The sequence below is a fragment of the Platalea leucorodia genome (assembly GCF_965183815.1).
Source record: "Platalea leucorodia genome assembly, chromosome: 15".
Lineage (NCBI taxonomy): Eukaryota > Metazoa > Chordata > Aves > Pelecaniformes > Threskiornithidae > Platalea > Platalea leucorodia.
Genome location: NC_138837.1, coordinates 1,366,196 through 1,384,228, shown reverse-complemented (window position 1 = coordinate 1,384,228; position 18,033 = coordinate 1,366,196). Strand labels below are relative to the sequence as shown.

The 18,033-nt window shown below is 54.2% G+C and overlaps 1 protein-coding gene across 3 annotated transcripts in view; it reads right to left on the bottom strand.

The window, feature by feature from the left end:
- The window catches only part of NR6A1 (nuclear receptor subfamily 6 group A member 1), a gene marked incomplete at its 5' end in the record, with an annotated part of 98,820 nt that overhangs the window by 16,516 nt on the left and 64,271 nt on the right, over window positions 1-18,033 (bottom strand). For all 3 annotated transcript variants that reach the window (XM_082327769.1, XM_082327771.1, XM_082327770.1), the window contains 3 exons: window positions 778-935; window positions 2,989-3,044; window positions 8,149-8,379. In XM_082327769.1, the coding sequence (XP_082183895.1) occupies window positions 778-935; window positions 2,989-3,044; window positions 8,149-8,379 (445 nt within the window). The remainder of the gene's footprint in view (window positions 1-777; window positions 936-2,988; window positions 3,045-8,148; window positions 8,380-18,033) is intronic.

Sequence of the window (18,033 nt, the reverse complement as noted above, 5' to 3'; positions counted from 1 at the left end):
AATAAAAATAGGGAGGAAAAAACCAGAATGTAAAATGCTTTTGTATTTAAACCCTGCAACTGAGATCTGCAGACCAGCTGCCTTACGCTTGCCTCGCGTTGGGCCTGGCTCGGTGCTAGTTCCACTTAACGGAGATCTGGGAACCGCTGCTGAGCAGCCGTTCGGAGGGCGAAACAGAAAGCCAGCTGTACGAAGCAGTTCCGCTCCGGCTTCCTTAAAGGGCCAGAATTTAGGATTGTAAATTAAGGATTTGCACAGCCAGTGAACACAAATATCTCCTAGCTTAAGACGCAACTGAAAGCGAATGGAACGCAAGTCTGAGATCCTTGGCGTGCTTACAATCAAACGCTGTGCTAACAGTAACTGACGTTAACGTAACACCATCAATTAGTAACCTAAATGGAGTACTTTATTTTCAAAATCTAAGCACAGTGGAGAAAAAACAGTTTCTACAGAATGAACAGTGAAAAGTAATCAAGATCCCACGATCTGCAGAAAAAACTATCAATACAAATTAAGAGTTCTATTTTAAATATAATTTTAATTCAGCGTTGCCTTCTTTTTCATTTGCTCATGAGTGTTTCACCTCCCAGTTCAATTCTTTTCAACCCAGTGCTGTCTTTCTCTAAACGCCATTAGAGATGTAAGAATCTGCAGTATGCTCACTTTACGAAGACGCACTCGCGGTGTATTTTTCCTACATTCACCCAAAGCATCACCCAGGGAAAGACAGTCAAGACTACGGTAACATGAAATTCTTCCCGGGGTCATTCCCACCTTGAAGATGGAGTAGAAACGGGTGAAGGCTGGTTGCTCTCAGAAACTCCATTTCCAGGGGAACTATGGTCACTGTCTCCGTTGTTGCTCCATGACATGTTTGCCTCTCCCTCAAATTCTTGCCCAGACATAATTCTCTCAATCTCTTCCTCTGATATCTGTCAAACACAGGACCGTTACGGTTACTGCAGCTGAGAACAGAAATAAGGCAGAGCCTCTGTACGTGAACACCTTGACCGCACGGCCACATCCAAAAGAGCTGAAACCACCCTGCACCAGGACAAACGCTTCGCCGTTCCTGCAGACATCGCATCTTTCCTTTACATTTAACAACGTACGTGAAAAATTCTATTTACAGCTAATCGTGGTGACCTCCAGTGCCTGCAGTACAACCCAAGTGACGATAACAGAGTAGACAGGAACAGACACGTGAAAAGATGATGTCAAATACACACAGCAACGAGCCGTAAATCAGCCGCTGTCACACAGTGAAAAACCTGGGAGTAATTGAGGCCAGTTCATCGGGAACATCACTCAGGACTCGGCAGAGGTAAAGGCAAGCAGAAGGTGGGGTAGGCTCCGGTTTGATAAAGCAATTGAGAGAGGCAAGGTGACATACATAAAATTAGTCAGGAAAACATTTACAGGGAACCATGGTTCACTATTTTTCCCCAGATAAGAGCCAGGTGGCACCTGAAGAAGTAATCAAGCATCTAATATTTAAAACAAGTATTAGAGAGTAATATATATGAAGCTAAAATGGACTAAAATAAAATAAAAAATGGAGTTCACTGAAGTATGAAGTTTCAAGAAAGAGCAGCTTTCCAGCTTCTCCAGCACGCTCCTGGAGAAACGTTGCATCAGTACTGGGGAAAATGCAACGTGGAAGTTTCTGGGCTTTTTTTTTTTTTTTTAAAAATCTGTGCACGTCCCTTAGCGAGGCTGGCACAAAATAGGGAAAGACCTCGAGTTAACATGCTGCAAGAAAGCGCAGTGAACTCTGAACATAATTTTCAAGACCCAAACATTGCTCAGACAGTTTATTCCAGCCTTGCAAAATTGTCAGAAAAACTTGGTAGCCTTACCCCGGTACAGAGGGCGAAGAGGGCCACGGCTGAACAGTCTCGCCCCAGGAAACGGAGCTGATGGCCTAAGCTCTGGTCCAACACTGACCGACCACGCGAGCCTCAGATGAGCGAGGGCCCGCCCTGGCTAGCAAAGGCTGCTGTTTGACTCCAGCTGCATTGCTCAGAGAGCCAGTAAAAATTGTTACTGGGCCAGAAATTAAATGCTTGTTCTTCCTTGGTAGACTCACATAGGCTTTAAGAATCAGTAACTAATGCTGTTATAAATATGATGTTTGCGAACAGCAGAGAATGTTCTATCATTACTAAGAGATGTTTTTTTTATTATTTGAGCTGGGCTCCCTCTGATGCTGACCACGGGCATGGCTGCGCTGTCTAATTCTTGCCTTTTCTCAGTTTGCCATGGAGGACCTTACTGAGCAAGCAGGGCACCTGGTTGCTTGGCTTCTCGTGGTTTGGTTTTGGTCTGGGACGAGTAGTCTCTTCATAGGCACAGAGAGTCACAGAAAATGCTTTCAGTGTTATTTCTGTTTTATTAAAATAAATAGTAAACTTTTAAAAGACTGCTTTTCTAGAAGCGAGCTGGAAATGGCCATCATTTCTCACGCGTGCAGTACAAGCTGTTGTGCTGAATTACCTCGCGCTTTACAAGACAGCTCCAGACAAGCTGTGCCATCAATCAGCGAGACATTTACTGGGTGCCCCGCTTGCAGCAACTGAGGGAATTGCAGCAGGCAGCCCGTGAGATTTACTGGGAGCCGGGGAGGGACGGACGTCCTTGTGCGGCTCACAAAGGACAGAGCGCCGTGATGGCTGGAGACCGCCCGTGAATTCACGCAGGCACCCCGGGACTGCGCCGTGTCCCCTCCGGGGACAAGCAAGCACCGAGCTTTATTTACAAATCCACTGTTCATGACAGGTATTTCTAACGCTTGTGGAGAGTCAGAGCCCTGCTACGCCAGCAGGAGGCACGGGCAGGGCTGAGAAGGGCTCAGTCCCATCTGCCCCGGCCCCATCCCACGCCGAGCTGCTGCCGCGGGCTGAGCTCACCGCCCACGAGGTGTGTGCCACGGCCGAGACAGCAAAAGCGGAAGGGAACCATGGAGAAAGGGCCGGACGCACTCACCTGGACAGGTCCGATGCTTTTGTTTCTGCCTCCTGGCATGCCATCCTCTCTGATTGCTGAAAGAAAACAACCAAACCTTGGTGAGGAACACTACTGTTCAGTATTCCAGAAATACATAAGAAAGCATCTGCTATTTTGAAAAAAATCTTTATATCTTAACAGATTCATTTTGCTCATCGAAGCAGTTTACACAGAAACCTCCAGTGCTTTCCAGGGCACTGGAGAGCTCGAGCAGTACACGCCGTGACCCTCACCCCAAGGGCATACGCACATCGATGGGGCTACAAGCAGTGCCCAGGGAGTTTAGTTTCTTCATGTGATCCTTGAGTGACAGGTAGCGAAGGAATAGCAAGTCCTTTATCATAATTAACTCCAGAATAATTTGAGAAGTGGCACACAGAAAGCAACCCTACTTCACCCCTGGAAATAACCGAACGAATACCCACGACTGCTAGAAAATGAAATGTGAATGCTGGTGTTTCTAGCTCCACTGCCCACAGCCCCATGAACCACCGCGGGCCAGGCTCCACCGGGAGAGACACCGGCCAGCGCTGCCGACAGCACGGAGAGAAAGCGCTTCGGTGGTGACCGCTAACACCGCTGCCGCCTCCGAGGGTCAGATCTCCTACAGCTATCGCGACAAGGCAGGGGAGGCGTTTCACCCAGCCGGTTGCAGGCAAAGCTGTTGTTTAAAATTCAAGTTACTAGGCCAAGCTATGCAGTTTCATTTTAGAAGGGCAGCCTAATTTCTCAATACAGCAGCTGCATTTTTAAGGCTCTTTAAACAATTTCCAGGGAGCTTCAGTGAAGTCCAATTAAGGAGATTATCCTGAAGCTGCTTCTCTACCTTCCTCTTCCCCCTGCTTTTCTCTATATTGGCAGCGCAGCTCTGCGGAAGCCGACAGCATTCAAAGACCAACTCTGCTCCTCGTGCGCCTCCTCTCCGGGGCCGGGTCCCCCCCGTTTATCAGGTCCCAATCTCTTTCCCACCGCGACCTGGCCAGACTTGGCAGGAGGCTCTCCCCAGCTGCGCGGTGACCTTGCTGCTGCTGGCCGGCCTCACCCTGCTCGGCACACGGGGCTGCAGGAGGCCCTCCCGAAGCAGAAAATGGCATAAAATTTAAGGAAAAATTTCCGTACGAGAAAAGCCACACTGCTGCTTGATTTTAGACAGCCTCAGCTCAAATCATCCCCATCTGCCTCGGTGCTGCGCTTGCGATTCAGGGATTACGCAGGCAGGTTCACCCAAGGCAATGGCAGCAGGGCAGAGCTGGGCACGCACTTGGACAGAAACTGCATTTTCCTGACTCGTGCCCACCTCGCCAAGCAATGCCCATCACCACGCAAAACTGTCCCAATGATTTACAACTCCGCCAGCCCGTGACCAGCAGCACAGCGATCCCTGGGGCACCTTACAACGACACCTTACGAGATCAGCAATACAGTTTTAATCCTTCTAATGCAAACGCCATCACCTCCGCAGAACGGCAAGCAGTTTCATGGGAAATGCCAGATAGCATTCATTTAAGCACACTGGAGAGGCCGCAAACACAGGACACAAAACAATTATGGTTACCTTTTACATCACACAAATCTTTTAAGCTATAGCAAGACAACCACCTCATTTTAACAAACAAAGCTCTGTATTTTCTATGAAAGCTCTTCCAAAAAACCACTGGTTTCTCATTAAACAAATGTGGCTGATGTAAAACTAAGCCGTCATGGCTAGCTTCTGTTACTACCTTTAGTTTTTAACTTAATGGAACTACAGTAACAGGTTTTCAATTTGGGGGAAATTTCTCTAGTTTTCCAAGATATTTTATTGCTAACTGTGATTCGGAAAGCCGCTCAGCTAATTCCATTAAGAGCCATGGACATAAATTGTCTTGGTCTTTTGAATTCAGAGTGTAATTGTAGCAGACATTAGCTGACATCTTCCTTTTCTATGTCCACATCATCTTACAGAACGCCTTGGAAAATCTGCCTCTGCGGAGTTTACAGTTCTTCTTAACCACAGAGACAACGTTGGTCGTCACCAGGCTGGGCTTTATTCTCCGGTGGCCTTCGTGGCCTTCTGCCTTGCCCACAGGCAGGCAGAGCTGCCCGCCCTGCTGAACCAGTCTTTCAAATGGGCCAAGACAGCCAGCCACTGGCGAACCCTGCTGAATTCCTGCACTGGTGAAACCGTAGCCGCTGGGTGCCAGGAGGCTGCGTGGGCTGCGCAGGTCCTCGTAGCAGCGGGGGCCGTTTAAAGCAGAGCTCTATCCAAGGCGTCACCCCAGCTCGTGCGTGTTATCTTTAAGACTGGTGATATTTTTCAACAACTGGGGGTTAAATGGGTCCCATTACTCTTGAAGCCACTACCAGCACTCCAGCAGCTCTCTGCTGGCCAGCGGGTCGACGCTCTGCGGGCTGCCCTGCCGGACCCCGCAGGCACAGAGCGGCCAACAGCAAGATTTACAGGATGCAAACTGACTTCGTTTATTTTTGTAAACTCTTACAACTGTTCCTAGCCAGCATGGAAGAAGAACCCCACGCCTGGGAGGTGCTCAGCAATACTTCACATCTGCTGGGATACCTGATTTGGGTGTCAGCAAAGGCAAACGCAGGTTCTGCTGCAAAGCTCAGGCTCCGTGGGCCCCCACTATTCCCTGTTGCCGACAGCTCGGGGTTTGAACTCCCCTGCCTCTCAGTACGTTCAAGATGCTTCACTTAAACGGGATTTTTGGAAGCCTTGCTAGTTGCACAACCACGCCAAGATCTGCAACAAAACGTGGTCCTGTTTTTGCTGGTGGTCCACCACAAAAGGCTTCAGGAGACCTGGGTGGTTGTAACACGCAGGCGCTCTCCAGAGCAGCTGTCTTGGCGCAGGGCTGTACGACGGTCAAAGTCTCCTCAAAGATCTTCCTGCAAACGTTGAGCTCTATGCCTTATCTGAATTCAACAATAACTATATTTAGACCTAGTTATGAAGTAACTTTGCAACTCAATTACGCAACAATTTGGGCACCATGGCATGAAAATACTGAAGAAAATGCTCCTTAACCTAGGGCCCGTCAGGGAAAACAAGAAAGGCAGTAACGCCTGGCCCATCCCTGCCGGAGCGGGTTCTGCAGGGCGGGCAGGCCGGCACCTCCCGGAGGAGGGAAGGTCCCGAGAGCCGCGGGGGCTCGCGGTGGGCGCGGGGCACGGCCCCGGCCCCCTCCGCCTGCCACGCGGGCGCGGGGCTCTGGGGGCCGCCTGGCCTTTGCGGGTGCTGGCCCCCGCCGCCCGCCCCAGCGCCGCCGCCCGCCGGCCCCTCGCCCTCCGGTGCGGGGGGGCCTCGGCCGGTGCTCGGGGAGGAGCGGGCGGGCGGCGGGCGGCCGGTAGGTGGCGCTCCGCCCCCGCGGGTGAGCCGCGCCCGCCGCCACCGGGGCGCGCGCTGCCGGCACCGGCACCGCCAGCGCGGCCAGGGCCCGCAGGCAGGCAGGGGGCAGGCAGCGGCGGGCGGGCAGGGGGCAGGCAGCCGTGGGCAGGGGGCATGCAGCAGCGGGCAGAGGGCGGGCAGGGAGCAGGCAGCGGGGGGCAGGCAGGCAGGGGGCGGGCAGGGGGCAGGCAGGGGGCAGGCAGCAGCGGGCAGAGGGCGGGCAGGGAGCAGGCAGCGGGGGGCAGGCAGGCAGGGGGCAGGCAGCAGCGGGCAGAGGGCGGGCAGGGAGCAGGCAGCAGCGGGCAGAGGGCGGGCAGGGAGCAGGCAGGGGGCAGGCAGCGGTGGGCAGGCAGGCAGCAGGCAGCGGCGGGCAGGGGGCAGGCAGGCAGCAGGCAGGCAAGAGATGGGGCGCCGGGAGAAGCAGGCGGGCAGCCCGGCAGCGGGCAGGCAGCGGGTCGGACAGCTCCGCGCCGGGCTCGGGCAGCCATGCAGAGCCGGAGGAGGGAGCTTAAAAAATGCAAACAGCTCTCACCCTGATTTATAAAATCCCGACGGCGAGCGCTGAGCAGGTCCCACCACAGACACTTAAAATGAACGAACCCAGCCAGCGCTTCTGGTCACCCAGAACTTCATCTTCAGCTGTAAGACTAGCGGGAGCTCGCCTGCCTCCCCCACCACGTACAACTCCCAGGGATCATTTGTAATCAAAGCAGCCAGGAGATAAGCTTTCCATCTCAGCCCCAAGATGCATTTTCTAAGGAAGATCCTGGTGGATTTGCACTAAATTTATGGAAGTTTTAGTGCTTTCGACAGGCGGCTTTCATGTGAACGGTGACACTAAAGGCATCGATAGCGACATTTGAAACACATGAGAGGCTGCTGCTGGGCGGCCAGGAAGGGGTCCCCCGCCGCCCCACCTGCACGCCCAGGAGGGAGCCCAGCAGCCCCCCTGCCGCAGCAGCACCCGCTTCCGCTCAGCCTCCTCTCCATTGCCATTACACCAAGAAATCTCTGCTTGTAATGGGTAACAACATTTCCAGAGATTAAAAGTCAAAAGATTGAAGAGTAGAGACATGACACCGAAATAAATCCCAGCCTATTTTTTATTATTAATCTCTGAGCTACTTACGATTCTCCATCCTGAAGACGATACCCTAGCATTTCATCACCTCTGCACACGTGGGGACGAAGGGGTGGCTGTCCCTAGCCCAGATCTCACTTGTCTCCTCAGTGACATTGTACCTGGCAAACCCGCCTTCGGCATTCCCCAGCTCCACGTGTTGCTGCCGGGAGCCGCGCGTCATCAGCCAGCGACGGGTGGTACGGGAAGACCCTCACACCTTATCACTGCCCAGCCACTGCGGGTCTAAGCTCCCACGACAACGAACAGGTGAAGTCTGACTCAGATCTCTCAGGATTTTAAAAGCCCATTTAAACGCATTCATTTTTGCCACATTAGTATACTGAAGCCTGGAAATAGTGACCACTTCGCTCAGGGTAAGTGCAAGGACAGGTCCGTCAGGAAGGACAGTAACAAACTGCTACCTTCCCTGAAAACAGGGATCACGACGATCAGGTCTCCAAATATTTATACATGCTTTCAATGCATAATTTTGCTAAAGTTTCACTTTTTCTTGTCAAGAATTTTAGAGGCAGAATTGCAATACAAAAGGGCAGCTGAGGAAGGGTAGCACGCATTGCTAACACTGGCCCCAATCTGTACCTCCACCAGTAAAAAGCCCAGTTTTCTTTACCTTTTCGGTTCATCCCCATCTGGAGGCATTTGAGCAGCCGGCAGTACTGGCATCTGTTGCGCTGTTTGCGTGACATGACGCAGTTCTTGTCTCGACTGCATCTGTAAACCCGCTTGTTGCAGATGCTCCTTTTGAAGAACCCCTTGCAGCCCTCGCAGGAGATGATCCCATAGTGCAGCCCCGTAGCTCTGTCCCCGCAGATCAGGCAGGTTCGCTGATCCACCCGCTCATCTGGAAGAGAAGACAAAAGGCTTTGCGGTCAACAAAACAGCTTCACCGAGCGATCAGAAACTCTCCCGAGGGGACTGGGAAAGTCTCGGCACCCCGTGGCCTGCCCGGACAGACATCTGCAAAGCAGAGCGCGGCGCGGGCGCTCACCCAGAAACGCCGGTCTCGGCAGCCCGGCACAGCACGGCCGGAGGTGCCACCGGCACGAGGCTCCCCACCGCCTTTACCGGGACAGCACAGCAAGGGGTGCGGAGGGGTTTGCCTCCAGCTCCGGAGCTTCACTGGCCTGCCACAAATCCAGCTCCTCACCCGCCAATAAAGTCCTTTCAATTCAACATATTCATAGGATATTACGTCCAGAAATTCTCAACAGTGGCAAGAAGAATGAAGAAAAGTAAAACCTAAGTTTGTTTAAAAAACAGCCTCTCAGAAATGCCCTCAGTCACACAATTTATCAGAAATTAAAGTAGTTTGGGAAACGAAGCGCCGTTCAGGTCGCGAGGAGCACACGTTACAGCCGTAAGAGGCCACGTCGCTGCGGTGCCTGCCTCTGCCACCAAACGGGGTCTCCTCCCCCCATGGGCAGGAGGTAAAACCCATCACCCGGGGGCCAGACAAGTCCCCGAGCAGCTCCCCTGCCACTACCTTATGCATTCCCTTAACGAAGAACAGAGATGAGAGCAAAGAAACGGATGATGTTTTCCCATCAGCATGGCACAAGCATGCTGCGCTGCCCCAGAAGTTTATTTTATTCCCAATTTTCAGGTTTTTCTCTGAATGCTCCTCTCGGTGCCCAGCGGTGCCAGCACCCGCTGCAGCCACGCGGCAGGAAAACCCTTGAGTTTCTGTAAGGTCAGTCTGACCAAGAGGCAGCCGGCTGTCAGGCTGGCGTGGATCCATCGCACAGCACCGGAGAGCAGCGGCGCAGCCTGCGAGGGGAGGCTCCGGCTTTCACTTCCCCAGCGCGGGGACAGGACCCTTGGAGCGGGGGCAAGGGCACGGCTCTCCCCGGCAGCCTCCATCCAACTTCGTGCTGTTGTCAGCAGAGAAGAACAGAAACCCCGAGGGGAAAAAGGGTCTAAAGTGCCCTGCATCAACTGCACGGACCAGGCTGTGCAAACACAGAAAGCGTGCCGGGCGGACTCCAATGAACACGAAATACTGTCGCACCTTGCACATTCCCGGGGGGAAGCGGAGGGACCTGGCCACCTCCTCGCTTCCCCCTGCAGCTCCAGCAAAAGCCTCCCGGCACAAGTCGCCACCCAGAACCCAAGTGAATCATGTTATTCATTATTACAGAAACAACGGTACGGTTAAGCCACAACGACATGATTTTACTGTTCCTTTCCCAAATCTTTGGAAGGCCTTCAGATGGCTAAAAATTGCAGGACTCCCAGCAACGGGAGCTGTCACATTACATTCAGACGCCACCCTTGCCTCTGCGAGAGAGCAGGGACGATGCACGGCTCAGCGAGAACCCTGAGCAGGCAGCGATCGCCACCGACACCGACAGCAAAGGGAAAGGAAAAAGTAAGTGAGGGCTGCAGAGACCCAGGCAGTTAACCCCGACGGATCCTCCTTACCTTGCATCTGCATAGGGAGGCCTAAACCTTGCTTCACGCTGACAGTCAGCTACGCTTAAAATAATGCCAGCAAGCTGCACCAGAAGCTTTTCCTGGAGCAGATGTTTAGCACAGCCAAACAGCTTAACCCCTCGCACGCCAGGCCAGTCTGCCTTCCCCCGGCCCAGTGTTTTAACCCATTAATATCCCAACAGTCGCAAACAGAGCTGCACTTCGAAGATGGGCACTATTCAAGTGCGTTCAGGGGGACACACAAATCTGCAGTATGCTTCATGGGGTTGCTTTCCCAAGCATCCAATAATCATTACCCGGATGACTAGATCACCCTGGCCGAGCAAGGCGGAGGCACCGAGGAACAGAAAGGACATCGCTTCGGTTTGGAGCAATGTAACTCGAGGAACCACACTTCTGTCTTTCTCTCAGTCACACATTTCCTATGGATGCTGATTAAACCAGATTATTTCCGGTATTTCTTGGCTTGAACGCACAACTGTGCAATCTCCAACAGGCAGAAATACCTACAGCTAAAGCAGGACCCGGGAGGTGGCAACGGTTCTCCCTGGGGACGGATGCTGCACGTAGTTCTCCATGCAAGCGTCGGGTATCCAGAGTTTAACTTCAGTGTCTCAGTCCTTTCCCTCTGGAGTTGGTGCGATACATCTATTTAATCACATTTAGTTAAAGGCAAGCTGCTTAGGAGACACAAGAAGCGCATGTGCTCTCCAGGACCCGCCTTGCGGATGCAGGCTGTGCTGCGTAGGAAGTTACTCCTCTACAGCCCAACTGTTCAAAACGCAGAGGAGAAGCTTCTCTGCTGCAGGAGGTCGTGCGATAGCTACAATCAAATTAACGGGGAAATCAGGAGTATGTGGCAGTGCTTGGGGGAGACACCCCAGAGCAGTCAAGGCTGTCCCTTGGGAAAGGGGGAAGGTGGGACAGCCCAGACCACGCGCTGTTTTGGACCTCGCCGGCGGAGCTGGGGAGGAGAACAGCCAGAGCTGCTTTTCTCTTCCTCCGAGATGGCCGTGAGCTGCAGAGCGAAGGCACTCGAGAGCCAGTGCTCCTGTAGGCGCGTCCAGGAGAAAGGGGCAGAAGAGAGCGACCCACGTGGCACCCTTACACCTCAGCGGGGACAAGGGCTCCTTCCAGACAGCACCCGAGCGGCCACAACGGCAACTTGTCCAGGTGACGAGGGAACTACAGCGATGCTCCGGCCTGGGCGGCAGAGTCATACGGTGTGGGAGATGACGGGCCTCGACGGGTAAAGGAAAGTGGTTGAGAAGACAAATAACAGACGGTGGGGAGAGGGCAGTAGGAGAAGGGAGGGAGACAGACAGACCAGGTCAGAAAACAAGGAGACAGTATAAGGGACAGAAAGAACAAAAAAACCTTGAAGAGCAGGAAGGAGGAAAAGAAGAGCACAAATTCAAAACCGAGAAACCATCTGACACGATCAGTCTAAAGAAGATGGCCCAGCCAGAGCAGGAGGGGAGGCAGAAGGCAGGCGCAGCGCCGGGAGCAGGCAGGGGCCGGACCGTGCCTCACGCGGGAGACGGAGCGGGGCAGGGCAGCTGCCTGCGCCCGCCATCCCGCGCAGGGAGCCAGCGAGGAGGCTCGGACTGGGCAGACACACAACTACACCAGTGCGCACGGTGCCTGGCGCGCTACCCACACCCCGCTGGTCCTGCTTCGTGTCACTCAGTGAGACGATACAGACCTTGAAAAACCCCAACCTTAGGATGGCTCCGGCTTGCGAAGATGAGCTGGTTCAAACTCACTTCAGCCTGACAACACCGAGCCTGGTTTTCCTCACTTTGACTTGACCAGGGAGTTTTCTGAGACAAAAGTGGTTTTATCTACGGGATTTTTGGAGCGGCAGGAGGTAGAAGTCACAGTGAAGTCCTCCCCAGTCTCGATAAAGCCTAAGCAACCTGACAAACCAGTGTGTAGCTTCTCACTACTGGAGAACATGTGCACGCAATAGAAATAAGTGAGCCAAATCTATTAGGATCAGAAATGAAACCAGTTTTCAGTTAGACATGCCAAGCAAAAATCTAACCCAGCTGCTCTTGTTCATAAGCAGCTTTCTCCACAGCTTAAACCCAGTAGAAACCCTAACCAGTCTGTATTAATCTTTAAAAGGTTTGTTAAGGCACAGCATGCAAATTTGCCCTTCTCCGCAAATTTCACTGCAATTGTTATAAAACCTTAAAATAAAGGGAAGAATGAAGGAAACGCAAACTTTAACTACAGAACCGTTCACGGTGTCACCACCACACTGAAACATTCCCAGTTTTACAGGACAGACAACCTCAGGTATGCGCTGAATGAAGGCTGCAGAGGAATGCTGGTACCGATCAGGACGGGGGCTATCTGAGCATCTCGCTGAAGGCAGCAGCTAAACATGACTTTGTAGTCACCAGTTGCATAATCTCTACCTTCAGCTATCTGATGAACGCTGGGAGGGGGCCGCGGGATTAGCCTAGGACAGAAGAGTCCTCTATCTGCAGGGCTTAGCTCAGCCTCAGCTTAACTCCTGGCCCTCCCCCTGCTCCCACCGGCAGCGCCATAAATCGCGGGCGCTGGGGGATCCCGGGGCCAGCAGCGACGGCCGCGCTTGCCACCGGGCACGCCGTGCCACGGACGGGCAGGCTGGGGCGGAATTAGGGAGCCGTGAAACTACCGGCTTACAGACAGTGCATAGGGCAGACGAGGAGGCTGCGGGTTGCTGCGGCATCACGGCGCAGCACCCCAGCCCGCGGCGTCCCAGGGCGGATCCCGGGGCTCCCTCCTCACCATCCCGCTGATGGCCAAGGATGTAAATGAGGGCTCATTTCCAGGCGCAGCTTTTTTGTTGTGGGAAGAATAGGGCCGTCCATGGGAAGCCTGGATGATTAAAGCAAGGAGGAATCAGAATCCTTCCCTCGCCTGCCCATCACCCCGCTAGCGGGGCGACGGTGAGGTGGTGTGAATGGCCCCACCGCCACACTAACTGCACATGCCTCCCTGCAGAAACTGTTAATTGGGTGCGTTTCCAGATTAAAATTCACCGTAGAACAGCAGCACACACCATGAACAAAGACAAAGACCTCCCCAGACGAGAGAGGTGCCCGTACCCCCTGTAAACTGATGCTCAAACAAAACTGGCAGGCAAAAAATAATTACCCGCAGAAAGTCTTAGAGTTTCAGAGGTTTAAAAAAATCCTGTAGGAACCGTGACCAGGCCCAGGACGCTCCCCCTGCGGCCCACGGGTTTGCCGGCTCCTGACCTTTGCTATTTTTCACCCTACTTAATGCAAGCGCCTTGTGTAGGCGAAGGGTGGGACAGCCGGGGCAGAACCGCAGCGAACTTCGCAGAAAGAGTAAAGCACAGGCGAATTTAAAGCAGTTTTGCGCTGGGGGTGGTCTGAACTCCCTTAACCTTGAAATTTCACGACAATATCAAAACACAGAGTAAGTATAATAATGTTAAAGCAAGTAGCCCTCCCTCCTCCCTGACTGTTACCTCTTGTCTCACCGATTCCTCTGGTTTCAAAAGCCATGCAAGACAACGTAGGTTAAGAAACAAAGCAGTTGATAGTAAGTTTTTTCAAATACCTTGCACGTGTTTTGTTTCAGAGGGAGATGGTTGAGGAAGCTTCTCCCCCTCAATTTTCCTGATGGGTCTTACATTTAACGAACTCATACACGGGATATTCTGGCTTTGTTCTCACAACCCATTGTAGCAGGGGCCACTAAATCAAACAGTTGCTGCTACGACAAAAGCACTCACAAAAATCTCAACCTCATCTTGAACCCTGAAGGTTTTTATGGCTACTCCCTCGCTAACCCCTCCCCGAAGCCACATTAAAGGATGTATTGTTTTCAAAGGTCATGGTAGGTTTCATACCACATTTTAATACAATGTAAATTCTCCAAGAATATTACGATGCTACACAAGAGTCACAGAAGACGGTGTGAGAAAGAGCAGAAATCTCTACTCATCTATGTTTTATAAGGCAAACGGTAGAAGCAATACACTTATTTTTTAAAAGATTCGCTTTTCCCCTCAGCGAAATGAGTAGTCTTGATAATTTTTTAAAGAAAATTCCAAAAAGAAATACCTTCGGATCCTGCTGAAGCACGCAGCAAAGACACGTACAGAAAACACTGAAGCGCATGAAGGAGCAGGTAAAATACACAGCAAATAACTCAAAGTATCGGGACAGGCGTCCAGCCTCCCGCGAGCCTCCACCGCCGCTCCCACCTGTACGGCTCGGGCGGACGGCCACCCCAGCCGGCCGCGGGGAGCACGGCCGCATTCCTGGAGGGGACCGGGCGCTGGCTTCATCCTGGCAGCTCCCCACGGCTGCGAGAAGGCTCGCGCCCACCCTGGCAGATGCAGTCTGAAACCATACAGCACCTATGGCTCCCTGGGAGGGATCTACCTTGGGAATAACACCGAGCGTCCATGCAGCCGGCTTGCGTGACTTATAACGTCGGTGCTTTACAACAAAGCAGAAACAAAGACTTTATTTCCTAGAATGAGGCCAAAAGTGAAGGCACAAACCCTCGCCCAAACCCCCAGAGCAGACGGTGCTGGGATTTGGTCCTGCCGAAAAGCGAGAGGGAGGACGCAGAGAGCTGCAGTTTGCAAAACTTCCCATTCAAACAACAGAACGCCATTTACAGCGAAGAAAATCTTTTACAGCTGAAAAAAGATTACAGATGACACTCAGCACTGCAATTCATTAATATACGTGACATCTTTTCAACCGTGTATCATTTATTTGCTTTCTGATTAACTCACCCTATCGCACCCCCCGCAGAACCCTTGAGCTGGGTTTAAACCTCAAGCTGCTCAATACCAGCTGTGTGGGGAGGGGGCGGGGGGAGATCGCACACATGTGCTACTCAAATCCTAACAAAATCTCGCTCCCCTCTCCCCTCTGGTGATGCCTCAAACACAAACGTCTCAAAGGTTTCTTGTTCCCCTTATCTTTCCTAACGATTTTTGATGTAGTCAATTTTTACTTTCAGGAAAAACATCTTGTTGAATTCAGTACAGAGAACGGGGGTGATTCCCCCCTCGCTGCAGAGAGCGGCATTGTCCAAGCAAGCCCACCCCCAAAACCAGGCGCGTTTGCTTAAGGGGCTTTTCTTTAACTTATAATCAATGAACACAGGGATTAAATTTTCCATTCGGTGGCTGCTCCCCAGGACAGCGGCCACCTCAGCGGCCGAGCCCGTGGCCGGGCGCACAACGGGCCGGGGTGTCCTGCTCCCCATCGACCCCGCAGATGGGGGTCCCAGCCCCAGGCTGGACGCGGGCGAAGGCAGCGGGGTCCTGCCCGGGCTCAGAGAGCAGATTGTGCTGCCCCGGATCAGGCTGGCCATGGTGAGAGCCTGAATAGAATTAACCCTCTGTGAACTAAAACAAAAACATTTGTGTGCCCAGCTGGGATAAGGTTAATTTAAATGGACAAGCCTCCTCAAGTCCTTTAAAAAAAAGGGGGGGGGGGGGGAGGAGGGAGAAAGAAGCTGCCTGCAACCTTATTCTCCGTAATGTAAAAAGATGTTCTACTTACGGAGACACAGAGAGCACGGTCGCATTTTAAAAAGCACCGACCGAGTACTGAAAAGAGGAGAAATGCTGCGACAGAGAAATGGCCAGCACATCTCAGCTTTGCTCTCCCTTTCCAGTCATTAAATCCAAAACTCAGCCTCATTCCACACTGATTTTGTTTCTGCCAAAGAAGAGTTCAGTCAAAAGAAAACCCCCATAAAAACCCCAGAAATCATCAGCTGCTCTTTTTCGCGTAGGTATAAATCAAGATGAAACCCATCACCCTTCCCTTCCGCGGGCTGGGACCGATCACCATTTGCATATCAAAAACTCATCTGCGAAACGCAACTTGTGCAGAGAGGCTGGGAGCCCCTCTCCCCCCGGCCCTGCCTCTCCTCCGCACCCCAGCACCCAGCCCCGCGCCCCAGCGCACCCACGGCCCGCGGGACCCAGCGCCGGCCCCGGGCCGCTGCGAGATGGTCGCCCCGCTCCATTGTGCGGCACGGGGAGGACGGGCGACGGGGCCCGATCCTTCGCTCCAGCCAGTTGTTGCACAAAGAGTTTGGAACAAAAGCCCGCTGCACCAAAATGTGCCCCCGTCAGCCAAAAGGGCAGTTACAGCTGCTCCAACGGGCACCAGGCTCGCCATCGCTGCTCGCCCCGCACAGCGTGCCCATCGACTCCCGGCGGAACCGGCGCTTTCCCAAGCCATCAACTTTCTCTAATCCAACTTAAGAAAAATAAAGCTTTGTGCACTGTCCCCTGCCCTCGCTCCAGCACGGCCGCACGCTCTGAATTAAAATCTGGTTTAGACTCTATTTTTTTAAATTGATGCATTACAAAGCAGTAAGATTAAAAACTGACTTGCCTGCCTAAAAATAATTCTCTTGGACCTATTTAAGTCGCCTAGATGTGCAACGACTGAGAACGATGCAGAATTAAGAAAATCTAAGATTAAACCAACGACCACAACAAAACCCGGCAGACCCTGCCTACAAGGAGGCAGGGCCTAGGCACAACTAAAAATAATGACTTTTCAAACTGTCTGTTACCCAAACATGCGATGTGCTTTCCTTAAATATTTTGTCCTTATTCTAAAGAAGAGCTTTGCCACCGTCTTCAATCATAGGGGGAAAAAAAAGCTGTAAAATATCTGCGAACTAGTATTAGTCCCAGGGGAGATGGAGCTACGTTATCGAGCGCCTGCATGACCCTGATACTATCAATAATTAACAATACTAAAAAAAGCTCCTCCAGATGGTCAAAGGGATTAGGAAGTTTAAAATATAAACAAATTAAGCCACAAACCAAACTAATACCTCCCCCCCCCCCCTTTTTTTTTTTAAACTGCATAACCGGCCGGCAGCTGCAGGCGACGCGGGGCCAGGACCCGCAGCTCGCAGCCGCCTGAAAGAAAAAAGGGAAGAAAAGGGGAAACCCCTCCCGGCTGCGCGGCCGCGGCGGCCCCGCCGCGGGTCCCGGCCCGGGCGCTGCGCGGTGGGGCGGCCCCGGCCGCGGGGGGCGGAGGCGGCCTCCCCGGAGCCGCGCAGCCCCCGCCGGCCGCCGCCCGCGCCGAGGCCCCGCCGCCGCGCTCACCTTCCATGCAGGTCGAGTCCCGCTTCATCCCCCCGGCGCCGCGCTCCTAGGGCCGCCTCATGGCGGCGGGGAGCGGGCCAGCGGCGCGGGCGGGCGGGCAGCCCGGCTCGGCCATCGCCGCCGACCGCGGGCCGGCCTATGCTAACGAGCCGCGATGTCGGCGCCGCCTCCGCCGGCCGCCCCGCGCCCGCGCCCCGCCGGGGGGGCCGCGAGGGGCCGGCGAGGGGCCGCCCCGCCCGGGGCCCCGCCGGCGGCCACCGGCGGCCCCGCGGGCCCGAGCGCGGCCGCGGCCGCGCGTGGTTTGGCCGCCGGCCTCGCGGCGCGGCCGGGGCGCGGCGGCCGCGGGGCCGCGTTAGCGCGCGCCCGGAGGAGCCGGGCTCTGCAGCGCGGAGGCGACGCCCTCGCGCCGGTGGCGGCCGCTGGCCGGAGCCTCGCGTGCAGCGCCCGTCCCCGCCGGCGCGCGGGCTCGGGGCGGGCAGCGCCACGCTGCCCGCGGGCCTCCCGCCCCCGCGCCGCAGCCGGAGCCGCCGCCCGCTGCGGACGTGGGCTGGGGCTGGGGACGCGGGCGCCGCTGCGGAGCAGGGGACCAGGGGCCTCCTCGCGGGGGCCTGCGCAAGCCGGGCTACGGGGACAGGACGCTGGCGACTGGATGCGACGCTCACCCCACCGCCTTCCTCGCCAGAGGCGCACCCGGGCTTCGCCCGTGCCGATACGGAGATTTCCAAGGGCTGAGCGGTCAGCACGGCACGAGCTCGCGCTCCATTTCGTAGCCTTCATTTACAGAAAGGCGGTGGCTGGCAGCCAAGCAGGAGCGCAGCCTGTTCCAGCATCCCCTCGGCCATCCCCAACGCCGGCGGCCTGGAGCAAAGCTGAAGAAACCACCGCAAAAATCTGTTTTCTGTCCTCTGAGGCTGCTTAGCACAGGCTTGGTTT